Source organism: Phyllostomus hastatus, unplaced genomic scaffold (assembly GCF_019186645.2).
Source record: "Phyllostomus hastatus isolate PE091 unplaced genomic scaffold, TTU_PhHast_1.1 phas_contig_148, whole genome shotgun sequence".
Taxonomy (NCBI): Eukaryota; Metazoa; Chordata; class Mammalia; order Chiroptera; family Phyllostomidae; genus Phyllostomus; species Phyllostomus hastatus.
The window spans coordinates 23,531,894-23,549,495 of NW_025333607.1; the positions used below are offsets into that span (position 1 = coordinate 23,531,894).

Below are 17,602 nucleotides of genomic sequence, written 5' to 3' on the forward strand. Positions count from 1 at the left end.
TCTGTGTATGTATGTATCTTTTAATGGGAGGAAACATGCCGAACAGATGAGTTCCCTCTGAGAGGTAGGGTCATCAGTAGTTTTCATTTTTCCATGTTGTAGTTTACAGATTTTCTATAATTACTATCTATTGCTTGGTAATCAGGGAAAAAAATGGCTCCTAAATTTTTTTTTCAAATCCCTGTAGCCATGCACGGCCAGAAAGGGGCCTGGAGCTGGGAGGGATGGGGACACAGTACGTCCAGAATGACCAGGCGATCAGAGCCCAGGACCCAGGGCCCAGAGGGGAAGAGGAGGGTCTGACGGCCCCGGGCAGAGCCAGGCCGGAGACCCCCGAAGTCCCCTCCAGTCTGACTTGGGGGCCTCAAATGTCCTCGGTGTGCCTTCCAGCCTCGGGGAGACGCTGTGGATATTGACCATGGTCTGTGTCCCTGGCCCTGAACCAGGGGGTCAGGGCCACCCACAGCGGGGCCCTCAGGGGCATCCTGGGCCCAGACCGGGCGAGCAGAGCCGTGGCCACAGGGCGGTGGTTCTTGGGGCAGCCCTTGCCCCCAGGTGTCTCTCCTCCAGCCCCCGCCCGATCCCGACGGCCTGTCCACTCCTCGGGGCCTGCCTGCCCCTCCCTTTCTCCCTGAAGCCGCTCCCGCGGAAGGGCAGCGTGCCCACCCTTCTCTCGCTGCCTGCGCTGGCAGCGTGTCCGTGTGCTCTGCGTGTGCTCGCTGTGAGTCTCTCCCGTGGGCCGTCCCCGCCCCAGCGGGGGCCCCGCAGCCTGGGACCACGCCTGCCCTCTCCCCACAGGCCCCTTCAAGCCCTGCGAGCACCTGTTTGAGAGCTGGGCCGTCCGCCTGGCCGTGTGGGCCGTCGCTGTGCTGTCGCTGCTCGGCAACGCGCTGGTGCTGCTGAGTGTCTTCACGGGGGGGCCCGGCCCCCTGCCCCCGGTCAAGTTCGTGGTCGGTGCCATCGCCGGGGCCAACACCGTCACCGGCGTCTCCTGCGGCCTCCTGGCCTCCGTGGACGCCCTGACCTTCGGCCGGTTCGCCGAGTACGGGGCCCGCTGGGAGTCGGGGCCAGGCTGCCGGGCCACGGGCTTCCTGGCCGTGCTCGGGTCCGAGGCCTCGGCGCTGCTGCTGGCCCTGGCTGCCTTGCAGTGCAGCGCCTCCGCCTCCTGCGCCCGGGCCCGCGGGAAGGCACCCGCCCTGGGCGGCGTGCGGGCGGGGGCGCTGGGCTGCCTGGTGCTGGCGGGGCTGGCGGCCGCCCTGCCCCTGGCCTCGGTGGGGGACTACGGGGCCTCGCCGCTCTGCCTGCCCTACACGCCGCCCGAGGGCCGGCCGGCCGCCCCGGGCTTCGCCGTGGCCCTGGTGGTGCTGCACTCCCTCTGCTTCCTGGTGGCGGCCTGCGCCCACACCCGGCTCTACTGCGAGCTGCCGCGGGGCGCGCCAGGCACGGCCGGGGACGGCGCCCTGGCGCGGCACGTGGCCTGGCTCATCCTGGCCGACGGGCTGCTCCACTGCCCCGTGGCCTTCCTCAGCGTGGCCTCCACGCTGGGCCTCCTGCCCGTGGCGCCCGAGGCCGTCAAGTCGGTCCTGCTGCTGGTGCTGCCGCTGCCCGCCTGCCTGAACCCCCTGCTCTACCTGCTCTCCAGCCCCCGCCTCCGCGAGGACCTGGGGCGGCTCTGGCCCCGGGGGGGCGCCGCGCGGCCCCTGGTCTCGGCCGCCGCCGGCCACCTGCAGAAGAGCGCCTGCGACTCCACGCAGGCCCTGGTGGCCTTTTCCGACGTGGACCTCGCCCTGGAAGCTTCTGAGGCCGCGCGCTCCCCCGGGCCGGAGACCTGCGGCTTCCCCACAGTGGCCCTGGCCTCCCAGGGGGCCACCGGGCTGGAAGGCGGCCGCTGTGTGGAGCCAGAGGGAACCCGCTTTGAGAACCAGCAGCCCTCCATGGACAGGGAGCTGCTGCTGAGAGCAGAGGGGGCCGCACCGGGTGGCGGGTGCTCGTCAGTGGGCAGGGGCAGCCCGTGCTCGGGCTCCGCCTTTGCCTCCTACATGTAAACGCCCCCCCCACCCCTGTGTCCCATCAGCTTCTTCCCGCCCCCCAGGGACGGCGGCTGCTTGGACACTGGACCCAGCCCGCACGCAGCCCGTCGTGCCCAGGAGGAGGCCCCGTGACCCTCACCGGCGTGGGCTGTGTGGCCTGGCTTCCTCTGGGTCGTCCTCCGGGCGCCACCCGCTCACCTCTGCTTCAGGGAGGGGGCTCTCGGGGGGAGAAGCCCTTCAAGGGATGGCCAGGGGCTGTGTGGGCCTCGCCCCCGCCGCTCGTGGGCCGCACGTACCACGTGCCCTGTGACCCGTTGCCCTGACGCCTGCCCTGCGGAGACGCGTGAGGGCCGGCAGCACACAGGCCCTAGGCCACGCAGGCTCTGATGGTCCCTGCAGCAGGGGGCCCGCCGCCACCATCTCCCCCAGCCGCCCGGCCGTCGGACACAGGGCGCGTGTGCCTGTTCGGTGTCCGTGGACGGCTGACCTCTCAGCACTGCTCTCTCCCGGGGCTGGGCCGCGTGCTCCCCGGGGACCCCACCAGGTGCCCCTGTCCCAGGATCTGGACCTGGGTAAGGCGGGAGGCACCCGCTGGCAGAGTCTCCGCCTGCGAAGCGCAGGGAGGAGGCTGCCCTGTGGTTCTGGCCGCAGCCCCTGACGCAGGGGCAGGCAGCACCGGCCTCCCGCCGCCGCCCCAGCCCGGCGTCCGCAGAGGGAGGGTCCCGGGTTCCAGCAAGCGCACACAGCCCGCCAGGGGCTCTCTGGCTGCTCTTGGGCCCTGAGTTGCCACCCTGTGGCTCTCTCTTGTTCACCTCGTGCCAGAGCCGGGTCCTGTCTCCACATCCTGGGCCCCGTCTTCTCTGAGGGGGCTGGCCCTCAGCCAGCACACTGGAGGGGCATTTGTTGCACGTGTGTGTTGTAGGAAGCATTACAGGAACTGGGGGCCCAATAGGCCAGGACCCTTCTGCCTGACCCATCACGCCTTCCTACCTTGCAGTTCGCCTGGTGCCTCTGAGCACCCCAGGGAGGCCCCTCCCACCAGGCACACACACTCGGGACGAGGCAGTCAGAGCAGGACCACTCTGCAGACACACGAAGACAATCGGGAGGAGACCGGTCCCAGGGCACCCCGACATCGGCCACATCAGGACAGGGGTCTGGAATCCGAGACTGAGGGAACACGGCCCACTTCCCGAGTCCCCGGTCCTCAGCCAGCCCCCCAGGCCCCTTCCCAGGGCTCCGCTGCCAAGACGACCCAGAGACGGCCCTTTGGCTTCACAGCCTAGCCGCTCCGTGGTCCCCCCACTGCTCCCGGGCCGGGCAGGCGCTGACCCGAGGCCACAGTCTGCACGGGCCACGCTGCAGCCATGTGGCTGAACCGGGAGCAGCACGGGCCCTTCCCTCAGTCCCGCCGACCTGCTGAGGGGCCTGGACCCTCGCAGGCCCTGGAGTGGGTGTGCTGGCCTTGGGACCGGCCCTCTCCGTGTGCCTGCCCACTCCTGCGGTGGCGGGCCACTCGGGAATGCCGGGCGCCCGTTCCCGGGGCGGACGGCAGCCTCGAAGGGGAGGGGTGTGCTCCGGTCTGGGCGCGGCGAACAGGTGGCTCCCGGGTGGCGAGATGCTCTCCAAGGTGCCCCGGGCTGCAAAGTCGGTGGGACGTCGGCAGCCTCGACTTCTAGGAAGTCACCCGGACCCCGCCCTCGGGGCCAGGAAGCCGCGGGGAGTGGGGTGCAGGCCGCGTGCTGGAGGTCCTGGGGTTGTGGACTGTCCAGGCAGGTGGCCGCTCCCACGGAAGGGGCCGGTGCGCCTTGGCTGCCGCCTCTGGGGCGCCACCAGCATCACGTCGCCCCGAGGACCCGAGCAGGTGCCCGGGCCTCGGCCCCTCTGGTCGGAAGACGCGGGCAGAGCAGGGGCATCTTCCCAGAAGTTCTTTCTTTCGTCAGAGGGCCTCGTAGATGCCCCGCATTTGCGGGAGGTGCGGCGGCGACGGGGCGGGTGTCTGCCTCTGACTCTCCAGGAGCAGGGGGGCCGCCCCCGCGGCATCTCCATCGTGACCAGAAGACGAGGACGATCCCGTGTGACTTCGCTGAGACGCTGAGCTGCACACTAAATAATCCAGCGCCTGTAAGGCCATTTCGTTTGGTTCCCAGAATCTCCCAAGGCGGCATCCTGCAGGGGAAGGACCCGTCAAAGGCCGGGGCTCCGGGTGCTGAGACCCCTCCCAGGTCGGCTGGCGGAGAACTTCCTGAGGCGGAGAAACCGGGACTCTTGAGGCACCCAGACACACCGGGAGGGCACAGACCCTGAGCCCCGTGCTGAGGTTCGAGGGTGAACAGAGCCCCCGGCTGGGCCTTCCTCTCCCAACTCCAGCCTCCCAGCCCCCTTCCCAACTTTGCTTCTGGTGGGGGGGGGCATGCAAGGTTCAAGGACTGGGGGCTGTGGACACCGAGGAGCCTGAGTGAGGGGCCGGAGCTCCTTCCTCTCTGGCTCCCCTGTAACTACCTCTGCTCTGGGGCAGCCATGGCCCCTACCCCACCCCACCCCCGTCACTCCCGGGCCTCGGTCCCTCCCCGCCGCGGCTGTGTGAAGTGTAAGAACTGTAAAGTGTACGTACTGGGATTTTTCTGTACAATAAAGCACCATGAAGTAGCGTGCGTGTCCTGCTTCTGGGGGACCTGAGGGGCGGTCTTGGGGGAGCAGTCAGGGGTCAAGGCTCTTCTTCAGCCTGGCCTCTGAGCTCGGGCACCTCGGGCCCCGCCGAGGGGGCCCAGGGCGAGGCTCTGAGGGGCCAGAATCAGCGGCCCTCGCCCCTTGTGCTTGCACCTGCTTGGAGAGAGTCGTGTGGAGGAAGCAGGAGCCAGTGGGCTTCCAAGGACTCGGACCCAGGCCTGTGCTTCGGCCTCCTGACCCCAAAGGTCAGCATGCTCTCCTGTTCCTGGGTCCCCTTGCTCTCCACTCTCCGCCTCGGGGGCCTGCTCCCCCAAGCCTTGCTTCAGAGGAGGCTGGTGTCCCAAGACAACAGGGGGGCCCCTTTGCAGGATAAGAACCCACAGCAAGACCATCTGTAAAACGGCCCTGGACAGGGGCTTGGGAGGCCCAGCAAGATGTTCATCACCCCAAAACCAAAAGGTCACCAGTTTGATTCCCGGTCAGGGCACCTGCCTGGGTTGTGGGCCGGGTCCCCAGCTGGGGGCATGTAGACAGGAACCGACTGATGTTTCTCTCCCTCTCTCTCTCCTCCCCTATCCCTCTATCTAAAAATAAGTCGATAAAATCTTTTTTGAAAAGAATATCTGTAAGATAAATTCCCAGAGGAGGGTGCCCCATGGGGCAGGGGCGGGCGTGCACCGGGGGCCCAGGTGAGAGCTGTGGCGGGAAGTCCAGGCTGGCCCCCTCCACCTGCAGCTCTCACAGGCACACTCAGGTGCCCGGGCACAGGAGGGCGGGTCTCCCAGGAGGAGAGGCGCCGGGGCCTGAGCCGGGAGTCGGAGCTGAGACCCGGGAGGCTCCCACCCTGGGGACCCCGTGTCCTGGGATGCAGAAAGCAACCGCAGAAGCGACTCTGCCTCTTCGGGGCCCACGGCTGCTGCAGACGGGGTCCCCCCGTCTTCCTCAGGCCGCCCCCGCCAGCTCCCCGCTCTGTCCCCCGGCCCACGGCCGTGGTTCCTCTCAGGATGTCCCAGGCCAGTGTCCTGAGGGACTGGGTGAGACCCCCTCCCCCCCCCCCGCCCCGTCCAGCTTCTTTCTCCCTACGAGGCCGAACCACGGGTCGGCAGCCAGCTGCGGTCGGCCACTGGGGCCAGGCCCTTGGGGCTCTAGGTCTGCGTGGTGGCCGCTCCGGCAGAGCGGGGCTGTCCGTGGGCGCGGCGGGAAGGGCCCGCAGAGTGCCTCTCCCACCGGCGACCACAGCCCTTTCTGGGGCCTCCGCAGCTGGTGCTCAGTTACTTTCTGCTGGAAAAAAAGGATTATGGAATTAGCCTATCCAAATACGTCCGAGAAGGTTCTGTTCCCCCACCTGGCGGGGACCCCTGGCCAGGAGGCGCAGCTTCCTTCCCCCTGGGCGACACGGAGGCGATCGGGAGAACTGCCCCGGAGGCCCGGACGCCAGCCCGCGCCCTGCCCTGTGCCGGTCCCTTCCCTTCCGGGACCCCACGCCCACCTCGGTCCCTCGTTCCCCGCGCTGGGCCCTCTGCCTGCGCCTCGGCTGCTCTCTGATCGGCTCAGGCGGGGCGGACGCCCCTGCCCACCCCCAGGCAGGGGGCACCCCCAGGCGGGTGCGCCCCGGGCCCCACGGCTTGTCCTGTCCCTGTGTGCAGGGCTGGAGCCCCAAAAGCTGAAGCCCCGAAAGTTCCGGGGCTTGTTCAGCAGCGACGCCGCGATTTCTGGTTGCTCAGGTGAGGTGGTCGAGTTCTGCCACTGGCAGGTAGGCCTCCTGACACCCCCTCCCTGCCTCCCCCTGCCCACATGCGGTGTGAGGCCCAAGAGGGCAGCTGCTGACCGGGAATGTGGCTGGGCAGGGAGGATTGTGGGGGTGGGCCCTCAGGAGGGGAGAGGGGTCCTGGGGGGAGGCCCCTCGCGGTGACTGCGGACAAGGTGTGAACGTGGAAGACGGGCGAGCCCCGGAGGGAAGGTGGGCGGGTGACTGGGACCCGCCTCGTCCTCTCGTCCCTGCCCCTGAGGTCCGCACGCTCTGCCCCTGGACCCAGACAGGCCTGGGCGGGAGCCCCAGACCTGCCGGTGCTGGCAGGCGTGTCCGTCTGAGGGTTTCCCTTAACCTCTGCGTCTGCGCCGTCAGCGGAAAACCGAGATGGGGCGGCTCCTGCACTCTGCAGGCCGCTGAAGCCGGGAGAGGAGATTCCTCGCGTGAAGAAGCGAGTGCCGGGCCCGGAGTGAGTGCTGGGGGCTGTGGGCGGCTCGGTGCCCCCGGCGTGGGGTCTGGGAGCTGCTCAGCTGGCAGCACGTGAGATGGGGCGGCTCCCGGAGGGGCAAGCAGGGGAGACAGGCAGGAGCCTGTGGGCGACCCTGGGGCTCACGGGACCCTGGAGGAGGAGCCTCCTGGTCACATTCTGAGGCCGGTGGTGAGTCCAGGTGGGGGAACCTGGATGCTCCCCCACAGGGGCCTCCCCCTGCTCTGGCGCCCCTCAAAGGCAACTTCCAAGCCTGCAGGGGACCTGCAGACTTCAGCCTCAGCCCCAGGAGGTCTCCTCTGCTGGGAGGAGGTGGGGGTGGAGTGGAGGGGGGAAGCTGTCCCTGCAGGACATCTTTGAAGTGCAGTTGTAAGGTCCTGCTTGAGGTGCCGGGAATGGAAGGAAGGGTCACCAGTCACCCCTGATAGAAACTGAAACTTGGGGAGAGATATGGGCGTCCTGGGGGGCCTGGCAGGAGCCCAGGGTGGGGGTGGGGGAGATGTCCCAAGAAGCAAGGACAGAGCGGAGAGCGTTGTTTCTGGGTGTAGCTGCTCTGTGCCCATCCCCAGCCTCTGCCTGCTCCTGCTCATGGGCAGCCCCGTCCAGCTGCACCGCAGCTGGCCGGCCTGGGGAACAGGTTCGGAACCACAGCCCCCCTCTTCTTCCGTCCTTGTCCTCGCCTCCCCCAGGCTGCCCCGCCTATAAACAAGACAGCCTGGGTGGGAGCGTGGGGGGTGGGGATAGGGGGGGCACACACTGACGGGAAAACACACACTTGTCCGGAAGGAGCTTTATTTGTCACAGTCCACGCTGGTTTAGATGCTCCTGTGCCGCGTGGGGAGGGGAGGGCCCAGGGGAGGGAGCGTGGAACCCGCGGCATTTATGCGACTGGTCACGGTGTCCCCTCTCCTCCCTAATTAGGGGCTTGGGGGCGCTCAGCTCACCCGTCCGAGAAACAGAGAAGATGGGTGCGGAGCGGCTCTGGGGGCCACCTGGGGCTGACCGAGGTCCCCACCCCTGTCCCCTGCTGGGCGCTCCCTCTCGGCCGGCCCTCACAACAGCCCGGGGGTCAGGTCTCTGGCGCCCGCGTTGTGCAGGGGAAACTGGGGCATAGAGAGGTGGCCGCCCCAGGGCTCCCACCCTCCCTCCCACCCTTCCTCGGGCTTTTCTCTCTCTCCCCTGCTCCGCCGCCCAGTCCTGGCGCCTGCCACGTCGGAGTGGGCGAGCGGCCGTGAAGACCCGGCGGCTCCGTGTCGCTGACGCCTGGAGAAGCCCCTGCAGCCACGATGGCCAGCTCCTGGCCGTGCTCTCAGGCAGGGCGTGGGAAACGACCCCGGTGGCAGCAGCCAAGGGCCAGAGTGCCTTCTTCATAAGGGACGGGCAAGGACTCCTGGGCGGCTGCCTTCCTGTGAGCCGACACTATCACGGCCACGAAGGCGGAGGGGATGGCGCTGGTGCAGGCGCTGGGGCAGAGAGCCGGGTGTGCTCAGGTTGCGTGGCCCTGTGGCCGGAGTGGGGTGTGGGGTGTAGCTGCTTCTGTGAGGGTGTGCGGAGAAAGGGGCAGGGGCAGGGGCCAGGCAGGGAGCTACTGGGAGGACTCCAAGGACGGAAGTAAAAGCGGCTTTTGCATCATTAAAAGACCGATCTCGTGGCTGCAGGACACGTGGACTGCAGAGGGCCACACTGGGGACCAGGAGACAAGGTAGTGGCTGTGTCTGCGCAAGGACAGAGGTTGGTGCTGGGGTGGGGGCAGGGATGGCAGCCGAGGGCTGCCCGGGCTGGAGCAGCGGGTGGGGTCTGTCCCGCCGTCCTGTGTTGTTCCTCCCCTGCCCCCGAGTCCCTCTGCCACTGCAAGCCCGGCTTTCCTGGCCTCGGAGCTGGGGGTTGGTGTGGCCCGATGGTCACGGGACTTGGTCCACGGCCAGCCACGTGAGGGAAGTCCCTAAGGCTTTGGTGCCGGTGGCACAGCAGGAGCAGACGGCCTGAGAAAGTCGCCACTGTGGACGGTGGGTGGGAAGACGGAGCCCCCAGCCCCCAGCCCCGGAGCTCATGCTGCCCCAGGCCTCACGGGCAGGAGAGCAGAGAGCACCCTCCTGGGCAGCTCTGGCCCGAGTGGGGCTCTGCTCGCGTCCAGGCCCCGAGTGGGACGCAGCACACGTGGGCGGAGACGAGCCTGGGGCCCCGCGGGTGCCGGGCTCTAGGAAGAAACAGGAACGGGCTCTGGGGAGGTCGGGGGCCGAGGAGACGGGGCGCGAAGGGAACGGGTGTGTTTGGTCTCCGCCGTGCTGTCGCGGTGGACCCACTTCTCGTCCCTGAGCCGGTGCCGGTGCCGCGGGCGTCCTGCGGCGGCCGGGGGGTGGGGGCCAGGGGACTCACGGGGACGGGCGGAGCTGCCCTCTCAGGCGCTTTCTCCGCCGTGACGGCACCTCGCCAGGCAGTCACCGCAGTGGGACACGCACAGGGACACGGCAGTCCTGTTACCTGCCGTCCTCCACGTCTCCAAGTTCCGCTCAGCAGGGCAACCCCCTTCCACTTCACCTGACCTCTGTCCCCTCTGCTTTCTGTCACCTAACAGGACGACGGGGACGAGCCAGGTGCACTCACAGTCCTGAGCAGGGGTGCAGGTGCAGCGCCCCACTGTTCCGAGCAGGGCGCGGAGCCAGGGGCAGGTAGGGGCTGTGAGAACCCTGCTTAAATTCACAATTGTTGGGTTAGTCCACGTCTGAATGCCTCCCCACTGCACCCCAGAACACTGGCGCAGACCCGGGCGGGCCACAGTGAGTGTCCAGCGGGCGGTTGTCGGAAGGCCACCCGCCGTGATTCCGACCAGCCGTGCAACTCGCAGCGAGGACGCTGCAGAGGTGAACAGCAGCCTGTGCCCCGCAGCCCCGGAGGTGACGGTGACAGTGGTGGGGACGGTGAGCCAGTCGGCAGAAGGAAGGGCAGCGACTGAGGCTGCTTCCGCCTTCTCGCCGTGTGGCCAGCGCTCTGGCCAGGCCAGCTGGCTCCCAGACGCACATTCAGGACACACACACTCAACAGTAAACGACTATTTATTTTTCAGGTTTAAAAAGTTTCAGGATACATGTGTACAAGCTAAATAAACCAAACTCCACCAGAGAACCCGCAACGGGCAGGATACATAAACACAGGAGGCCTGCTTTACACAGCACAGACGCGACGATGTCATCACGCACAAGGAAACCGGGTGAGACAGGGGGCCGACCAGGCTGCCCTGGTCCAGAGTGCAGACTCCGCCGGGCCACGACCAGGACCGGGACCGGGACCGGGACCACGGCCAGGGCCAGCCCCTACACGTCGGGGCGGGCTTTCTTCTCCCTGCCTCCCAGCTGCCCGGCCTTCCTTTTCTGAGCCGGGCTGTGTGCTGCCGAGTCGCCGGCCGCTGGTGGGGCTCCAGGCGTCTCCTCCTCGCCAGCCTGAGGAGGAACACCCGAGGCTCAGGCTGGCGCCAGGACGGAGCCACCGGGCCCCGGGCCCCGGGCAGCGCCGGCAGGGCCTTCTCCGCTGCCTCCGGGTCGCGCGCTCCCTCCCTCGGCTTCCTGTTCGGAAGTTTCCCGCCGCACAGGGGCACTCGCCACCCCTCGGCTCACTCCCGAGGACGCTGCCACTCGGCAGGAGCGGGGTGCTCACCCTGCGCTCCTGCACTGTGCGCTCGGGAACAGGAAGCGCCACTCCAGTGGGGAGTCCTCCTGCCCCCGCAAACGGGATGAGAAACTCCACGCCCCTCCCTCCTGCACCCTCACCCCTGCCCGCCTCCCGCAAACGGTGTCAGCAAGAAGTCTCAGGGAAAGACTCCGAGTGGGAGTCGCCCCTCACTGGCCGCGACACCCCAGGGATCTGCATCACCCAGTGGCTGCCTGCTCCCTGGTGTCATTAATGGGTGACAACTGTCGGGGAAAAGCTGCTGGTGGCTGAGCTCCGAGGCCAGTGTGCTCGGCGCAGAGACCCGCGAGGATGCCGCCGCGCCTGCGCGTCTCTCCGTGTCTCTGCAGCACACCCGCCCACCGGGGGGGGCGGCAGAGAGTCAGAGCCCAGCGAACGCCTCACCGTCCGTCGCTGTCTCGCATGCTTCTCCGTCCACTGCCGGGCATTCTCGAGGAAGACGGGCTTGTTGTACTTGAACTCTGCGGACTGGGGCAAACCCGAGGAAGGGAGTTGGGGGAGGGAAAGAGGACCCGCCGGGGCGGGTCCCTGCGCCCGGCAGCCTCGCCGCCAGGGTCGGAGGCGCGGGCAGGGGCACGGGCACTCACGATGTCGGCCATGAGCGGGTCGTCCGGGTTGGGCTCGGCCATGAGCAGCTGGACGGACGCCAGCACGGTGGCGATGCTGAGGGACGGCCTCCAGGCCCCCTGCGCACAGGTGGCAGGGCCTCGCGTGAGCGGGGGCCAGGGGCTGCGGCGCCCACCTGCCAGCCCCCGCGCCGCTGCTGCCGGCCCCGCACCCCCGCTCACTCACTTTTGGCGGCAGCTTGAGAATGTCGAGGCAAATCCTCCCCGCGGAATCGATGTTTGGATGGTAGATTGGAGTCAGAAATCGGATCTGAGGCGGTTCAAACGGGTACCTTCGAGAGCACAGGACAACAGAGGAATTTCATTAAAACGCTGCTTCTCAATCCACCACGAAGGGCGTCCCGGCGACCACTTGGAAAGACGGCCACCCCCCCCCCACCCCAGATGTTCCTCGTGGCAGGTGACAAACACGGGGAACGTGAGAGGGTGGTGCAGCAGCACCCCCGCCCCCACCCCCTGGAGCAGGCCCTGCGCCGTCTCACAGTCGGCACCCAGCCCCGACCACAGAGACTAACGCCCAGGTCCTCCAGCTCGCACGCCGCTCCGTCCTCTGGCCGCTGGGCTCAGCCCAGCCCTGCAGGTGCAGAATCTGACCCACACTAACCTCTCGGGGACGACCACCTCCAGCGTGAAGACGCCTTTGTCATAAGGAGTGTTGGCCCCACCGACGATTTCTTAGAAGGAAAGAGAGAAAGTGAAGAGACGATCGGATCATCTGAATGACCGCCCCGCGTGGCCCACTGACGCGTACGGCCTTACGGAGGAGCCGGAGGAGCCGGCGGGGACGGCGATGCGCTCAGGGCTTTAACCAGTCCCCAAAATGCGCTGCCGCCACGGCCATGCCCAGACAGTGAGGGCGCCAGCCTGAGCACCCCGGGCAGGTCGGCTCGAGCTGGGAAGCGCTGGGCACAGACTTGCCCGTCATTTCCGTCCCCGTCTGGCCTCGCGGGGCGTTGAGGCGCTCATGCCCCAACCGCGGTTACCCATCGGCAAAAGTACAGCAAAGGTCCAAGAGGAGATGCCGAGCAGACAGTTTACAAATGGGGGCGGCCTGGGGCGGAGGCCGCGGGGGCGCCGGGAGGCCGGAGGGTTCCCTGCTCGCGGAGGGACAGCTGTGCACATTTCAGCACAGCCTTCGGCGGGGCCATGGGCGCCCCCCACCCACACCCCTCCGGGCACCTACGGGCGCGCAGCCCCGGCTGGTCGGCGTCCTGCCAGCACGTGATGCCGGGCGGAGGCTCGGTGGCCAGCAGGCTCAGCTCTCTCCGCAGGCGCGAGGCCCTCTGCATGGTCCCTGCGCGCTCAGGGCTCGCGGGGCTGGCCCGGGGAAAAGGGCAGCTCTGAAACACAGAAGTGCCTGGGGTTGGGCGCACGGTCTCCGCTCAGAGAAGGACAGACAGATGCCTCGGGCGAACCCCTTTCACGCCTTTTATTGACAGGTTTTGCGTCTGCCAGCGCACGGGTGCCTGACACGGGGATGCGGTGGACAGGCGGGGACGCGGGTGGGTGGAGCGCCGGGGCGCGCAGAGGGAGGCCCTGGCCCCGCCTGTGTTCGCAGGGGCTGGAGTCCCGACACCACGCCCCCAGGCTCCGCCCACAAACACTCCGAAGCCACGCCCCCCACACGCCCCCCTCCCGCCCCCCACCACGCCCCCCGGCGCCAGCCGGGACCGCGAGACCCGTCCCGCGCATCGCGGACCCGCGCGTCGAGGGAGCGCTTTCCCGTCAGGAACAGGTCCGGTCCACCCTCCCCGCCCCATCCTCCGCTCCGGGCGCCGCCGCTGGCTCCGACAGGCTGTCACTGCAGGTCCCCGGCCGAGTCCCTGGCCGGTTAAGGGGCGTCTCGGTCCTCCGCGCCGCTCTGTGGTGGGCGGGGCCCGAGCCCGGGCTCTCGTCCGCCCGCCCACCCGCCTCCCCACAGGCTGACCGTCGGGTCCCGAGGGCCCCGCCCAGGGGGACCTCCACGCCACGCGGGAGCAGGACGCGCCCCCAGACCCACTGGGACCCCCGCCGGGACCCAGCCCCAGCCCCTTGCTTACGCACGCGGACCTCCTCACTGCAAAACCGCCGCGGACCCGCCGCCACCTGCGCATGCGCGCTCCTTCGAGCGCCGGTCGTGACTGGCTGGCATTGGGGCGGGGACACGAGCGCAGCCGCCCATTGGCTCGCGCTCTTAGCCCGCGAATTCAACCGCGAGCGCCGGACGCGGCGGGTTCAGGTCGGGAGCCCGCTGCTCCGAGCCGGTTTCCTGCGGGCGGGCTGGAACAGCTACGGGGCGGGTTACCGGGCCGGCTCCGTGGTCTGATCGGAGAAGGCGCTGGAAACCAACCCCCAGAGGGACAGTGCAGGGAGCGGGAAGGTTCGGGGTGCTGCAGGGCGGCCGTGGCACTTCGCGGGACACGGAGGACGCGCCTAAGACCGTGGGTGGAGGTCAAGGGTGCGGCCTGAGCCCCGCGATCCTGCCGGCCGTCAGAACTCGGAACCGAACCGCGGGCTGCGGAGGCGGATCCCGGCGGGGCGGAAGTCGGGACAGCGCTCCGAACCTCCTTCCGCCTCCGCAGCGCGAGTCCTGACCCGGGAGCCCCAGTGGACAGCCGAGCCGCCCGGGAGCAGGCTCACACCCGCTGGACGCCAGAGGACGGGCCTCCGGGGCCACCCTCCACCCCGAACCCTCGTCTCACTGCTCTCCGTGCTCTCCGCCGGCTTTGGAAGAGCGGTGGCACGGGAGAGATGGCCGGCCAGCCGATAGCGTGACCCCCGCGGTGACTTCCGCGCTTGGTCCACGCTGGGGCCCCGGGGCCGCGGCAGGGGATGTGCTTTCTCCTCCAGACTCCGCCCCGGGGACCCCGACGGCCGCAGGAACGAACCAGCTGACGGTGGCTTGTGAACGACATCGGGGGCTTCGGTCATCTCCTTCGCACCCCAGCTGGGGCTGGATCTCAGGGACAGTTGTGCCTTCGGAACCGAAGGTGATTTCTTCCCGGGTGGTTCTTTCGGAAACGGGTCGCTGACGGTCTCTTCGCAGACGCAGGAGCCGTACTGAGTCTGGTGGAGGGACGGCGTGAGGGGACGAGCAGATCACCTGTAGTTCTCGGCAACCGAACGGGGAGGCCTGCATCCGAGGGCAGAGCCGCAAGGGGTTAAACGCGCAGTTCCCGCGTGTCCGCCAGGGGGAGGCGTGGGAACGGCGGGAACGGAGGCCGGGCGGAGAGGTCCCGGAAACTGGGAGCAACTGGGAGCGCAGGTGTTAAAGACGGAGCCGTCTACCACTGGGGTTGTTACGGCGCGTATGTGGGAAATTAATGTCTCTTTATACGAGGACATGCGTGTCTGCATCACAGCCGGCTCAGTACATTTACATGTACAACGATTACATTTTATGTATTCACAGACTTATTTGCCAGGATTTTATCACTTGCCCGTGAAATGTATTTTCTTTAGAGTAGAACATTGATTTAGTATCCCTGTCATGTTTGTTTAATGAGCTCACTGTATACGTTTACTCTCAGCGAGTCGCGGCTGCGGGAAGAGGTTTCAGGAAAAAACTTACGTTAATTTTGAAAAACTTTGCAAACCGTTATACGTAAATTAATTGTTTATTTTGGTGGTAAACACCTTTTTGGCTGAGCCAGTTCAGTTAATTAGGTTAAAATGATTAGTACTGCTTTCCATAATTACACAGCTGGAAGACATCCCTCTCTTCCCTGGTGAGTGTGCACGTCAATTATCCAAGGAACTTAGCTGCTTACATGAAATATCCAAGGAGGGCCTTACACGCTCACTGCTGGTTGGGTTGGCCAAAAGTCCATAGACAGATTTCTCATTTTCACCAGGAACTTCATTGATTTGGACATTCTGAGTATGTCGGCTCTCTCCTTCTATTGGCTTTTAGCGGAGAGAGGCTGGGGTGCTGCTAAACGTCTTCCGGTGCCTAAGACAGCCCCGGCCACATTTGGACATGTGGCCAAAATGCTGCCGGTAGTACCAGGAAATTCCACACACCACTTACGACACGTTCGACTAGTCACAGCACCTTCTCCATACACTGCACAAATCATTTTTATGCGTTTTGGCTGCATTTTTACCTTTCTTGAAATAATAAAGCATAATGTGCTGAAAATGTTGCACGTCTTCCATCTTCAATATTAAAATGGTTGCACAAAAATTCACCCATTTTGGTAAGTTTTTCTAAAACGCACGCCGATGTGACAGCTGTCACAATACAATCTAACAAAATGGTTTCAAATGACCTTAAAGACAGCTAAGTGCTACTAGAGCCATCTTACAGAAAAAACTGCAGTGGACTTTTTGGCCAGCCCAACACTTCAGGGGGAAAGAAGGCAAATAAAACAGATACGGAAGAAAGTGCTTCCTGGAACTTCCTAGTATTGAAACTGAATTCTCCCTGTTGAAATTTAAGTTCATACTTTGGGGAAAGTAAGGATTTAACCTGGACTGGATTGATTTTAGCTTATTCATACAACTGGAAGCAGAAGTCATTTTTCCAGATTCTGAATGTGAAAAGAGTGCAGCCACAAGAAACGTAACATTATTGACCCCTGAAAATTTTACCCCAATTGAAAAACCTTCATGAAAAAAGCAGGCCAGTAAAATATGCGGTTCGATTGTACACACTTTTTGGAGCAGCTGCTGTGCGCCAGGAGCACGGTATTAAAGTGATTAAAGTGAGGCTCACTGGTGGCCGTTCGACGTGCTTCCTGAGCTTCCCGCAATTCGCTCTATGCACAAACCTTGCTCCTCTCACTTCCTGGCTTCCTTGCCAGACTGGCAGTTTAGCTGATAATGGTTTCCTAAAGAGGGTTAGGTTTTTACCTGTGTATCCTTTCCTATTGGATTTAACGTCAGTGTTTCTTTTACGCTATCGGGAAAGTCTTATCGAGGGCTTGTGGGCAACTTTAATTATCAGCTGGAGGCTGAGTTGGAATGTTGACAAGTTATTGTACAACGTAAACCCCATACAGAACTTTTCATTGCTCTAGATGATGAGGCATGGCAAATTCTACAGTGACTGTAAACTGGCACAGAGCAGGGAAAACAAGGAGTGATATATATTATTCTCAGTTCCTAAAGATGCTGGAGGACCTAATTAGTACCTATAGGTTATTTAAGAATACCTAATTAAAGCATATTGTAGTGGGTATAGTATTAAATAATATTTTCCCATTACATGTAACTTTTCATTTGAGTTTCAGTTCATCTCAGGGGAAATTGTAGCACTGGCAGATTTATTATATCCCATTAATAAATGGGATATAATAAAGTTTCCCTTTTCAATGGCCTAATCACTTTTACAACATTTTTAAATGAAAAATTTTCAACACACTGAAAAGTTTGAAGAACCTAGTAATTGTATGTGTTCTCTTTCATTATGGATAATACATTTAATTAATTTTGTCCAGGCCTAAGGACCTGGGGGTATAGTTATTAAATCAATCTGACAGGCTTTGTAACCAAGTTCACTGTGAATATGAAAATGCCCAATTCGCTGCCTTACGAGTTTACAGTATGCTCCACGGTGCCTTTTTGTAGCTGGGGGAGGGGTTTAGGGAATCGCAGAAGACAAGACATCCATTCTGTCTCCCAAGAATTGAAGATCCGTGCTAAGGAGATTCTGTCTCCTAAGAATTTAAGGCCGAAGAGAAGAGAGAACGAAGGGGACTTCACAGTTGCCGCGAGCTGATACGTGCCGGGGATAATGTTAGGTGTCCTTCCATACCGTATCTTATTTGATCCACATGGATACCAGAGACATTATTATTCCCACTCCGCGCATCGGGAAACAGGCTCGGAGAAGTCACCCGACTCGTCTGGGGCTGCACCTGAACGCGTCCTTTCCAGGATCTCTTCCGAGCCTAGAGCCTGGGTCAAGTTCGAAGTACGTGTGTGTGCGGTCCTCGTCCTCGTGCACATTGGCACTTACTGTGATTAAAACTTGGTGACGTACTGCATTTATAATGTTAATAAAGGTCTAGATTTAGAACCAGGTACTTCCTGTCTAGTTTTCCCCAACAGAATATGGGGATAATTCCCGAGCCCTTTCCACTTCAAAGGCCCGCCGTGATCACTGGGAAGCCGAGAGTAGTTGGCAGTCATAACAAGAATAAACTACGACTCCCAAAATGCCCACAGAGGCTGCCGCCACTGCGGGAGTCAGTTCCAGCTTTGGGGCAAAGGTGACCCCGCTGGGTCCCGGGCGAAGCCGGGGGCCGCGGGTTCTGGCCCCTTTCCTGTTGCATCCAGGGATTGTAGTTCTCTGAGGGCCAAGGGGCGCCCTTGGGGCCGGTCTCCGACTACAAGTCCCGTGATGCCCCGGGGCGCCGCGCGCCTGCGTGCT

At 64.1% G+C, this 17,602-nt stretch overlaps 2 protein-coding genes across 6 annotated transcripts in view; one reads left to right on the forward strand and one right to left on the reverse strand.

Annotated features, from left to right (window-relative positions):
• LGR6 (leucine rich repeat containing G protein-coupled receptor 6) overlaps nt 1-4,626 on the forward strand; it is a 65,265-nt gene extending 60,639 nt beyond the window's left edge. For 2 of the 4 annotated variants that reach the window (XM_045860868.1, XM_045860858.1), the window contains exon 17: nt 799-4,626. In XM_045860868.1, the coding sequence (XP_045716824.1) occupies nt 799-2,045 (1,247 nt within the window). In that variant the 3' untranslated portion in view covers nt 2,046-4,626. The remainder of the gene's footprint in view (nt 1-798) is intronic. The other 2 variants (XM_045860848.1, XM_045860877.1) reach the window with 2 other exon arrangements.
• Nucleotides 4,627-9,974: 5,348 nt separating this feature from the next.
• Nucleotides 9,975-13,383, reverse strand: UBE2T (ubiquitin conjugating enzyme E2 T). Of its 2 annotated transcripts, none has more exons than XM_045861632.1 (7): nt 13,287-13,383; nt 12,431-12,587; nt 11,852-11,921; nt 11,414-11,519; nt 11,209-11,307; nt 11,006-11,089; nt 9,975-10,374 (listed from the first exon to the last, which is right to left on the reverse strand). In XM_045861632.1, the coding sequence occupies exons 1-7, from the start codon at nt 13,338-13,340 to the stop codon at nt 10,249-10,251; spliced, it is 696 nt and encodes a 231-aa protein (XP_045717588.1). In that variant the 5' UTR covers nt 13,341-13,383; the 3' UTR covers nt 9,975-10,248. The 2 variants fall into 2 exon arrangements, with proteins under 2 accessions (XP_045717588.1, XP_045717597.1); XM_045861641.1 differs by having other exon boundaries at nt 13,297-13,337.
• Between the last annotated feature and the right edge of the window lie 4,219 nt (nt 13,384-17,602).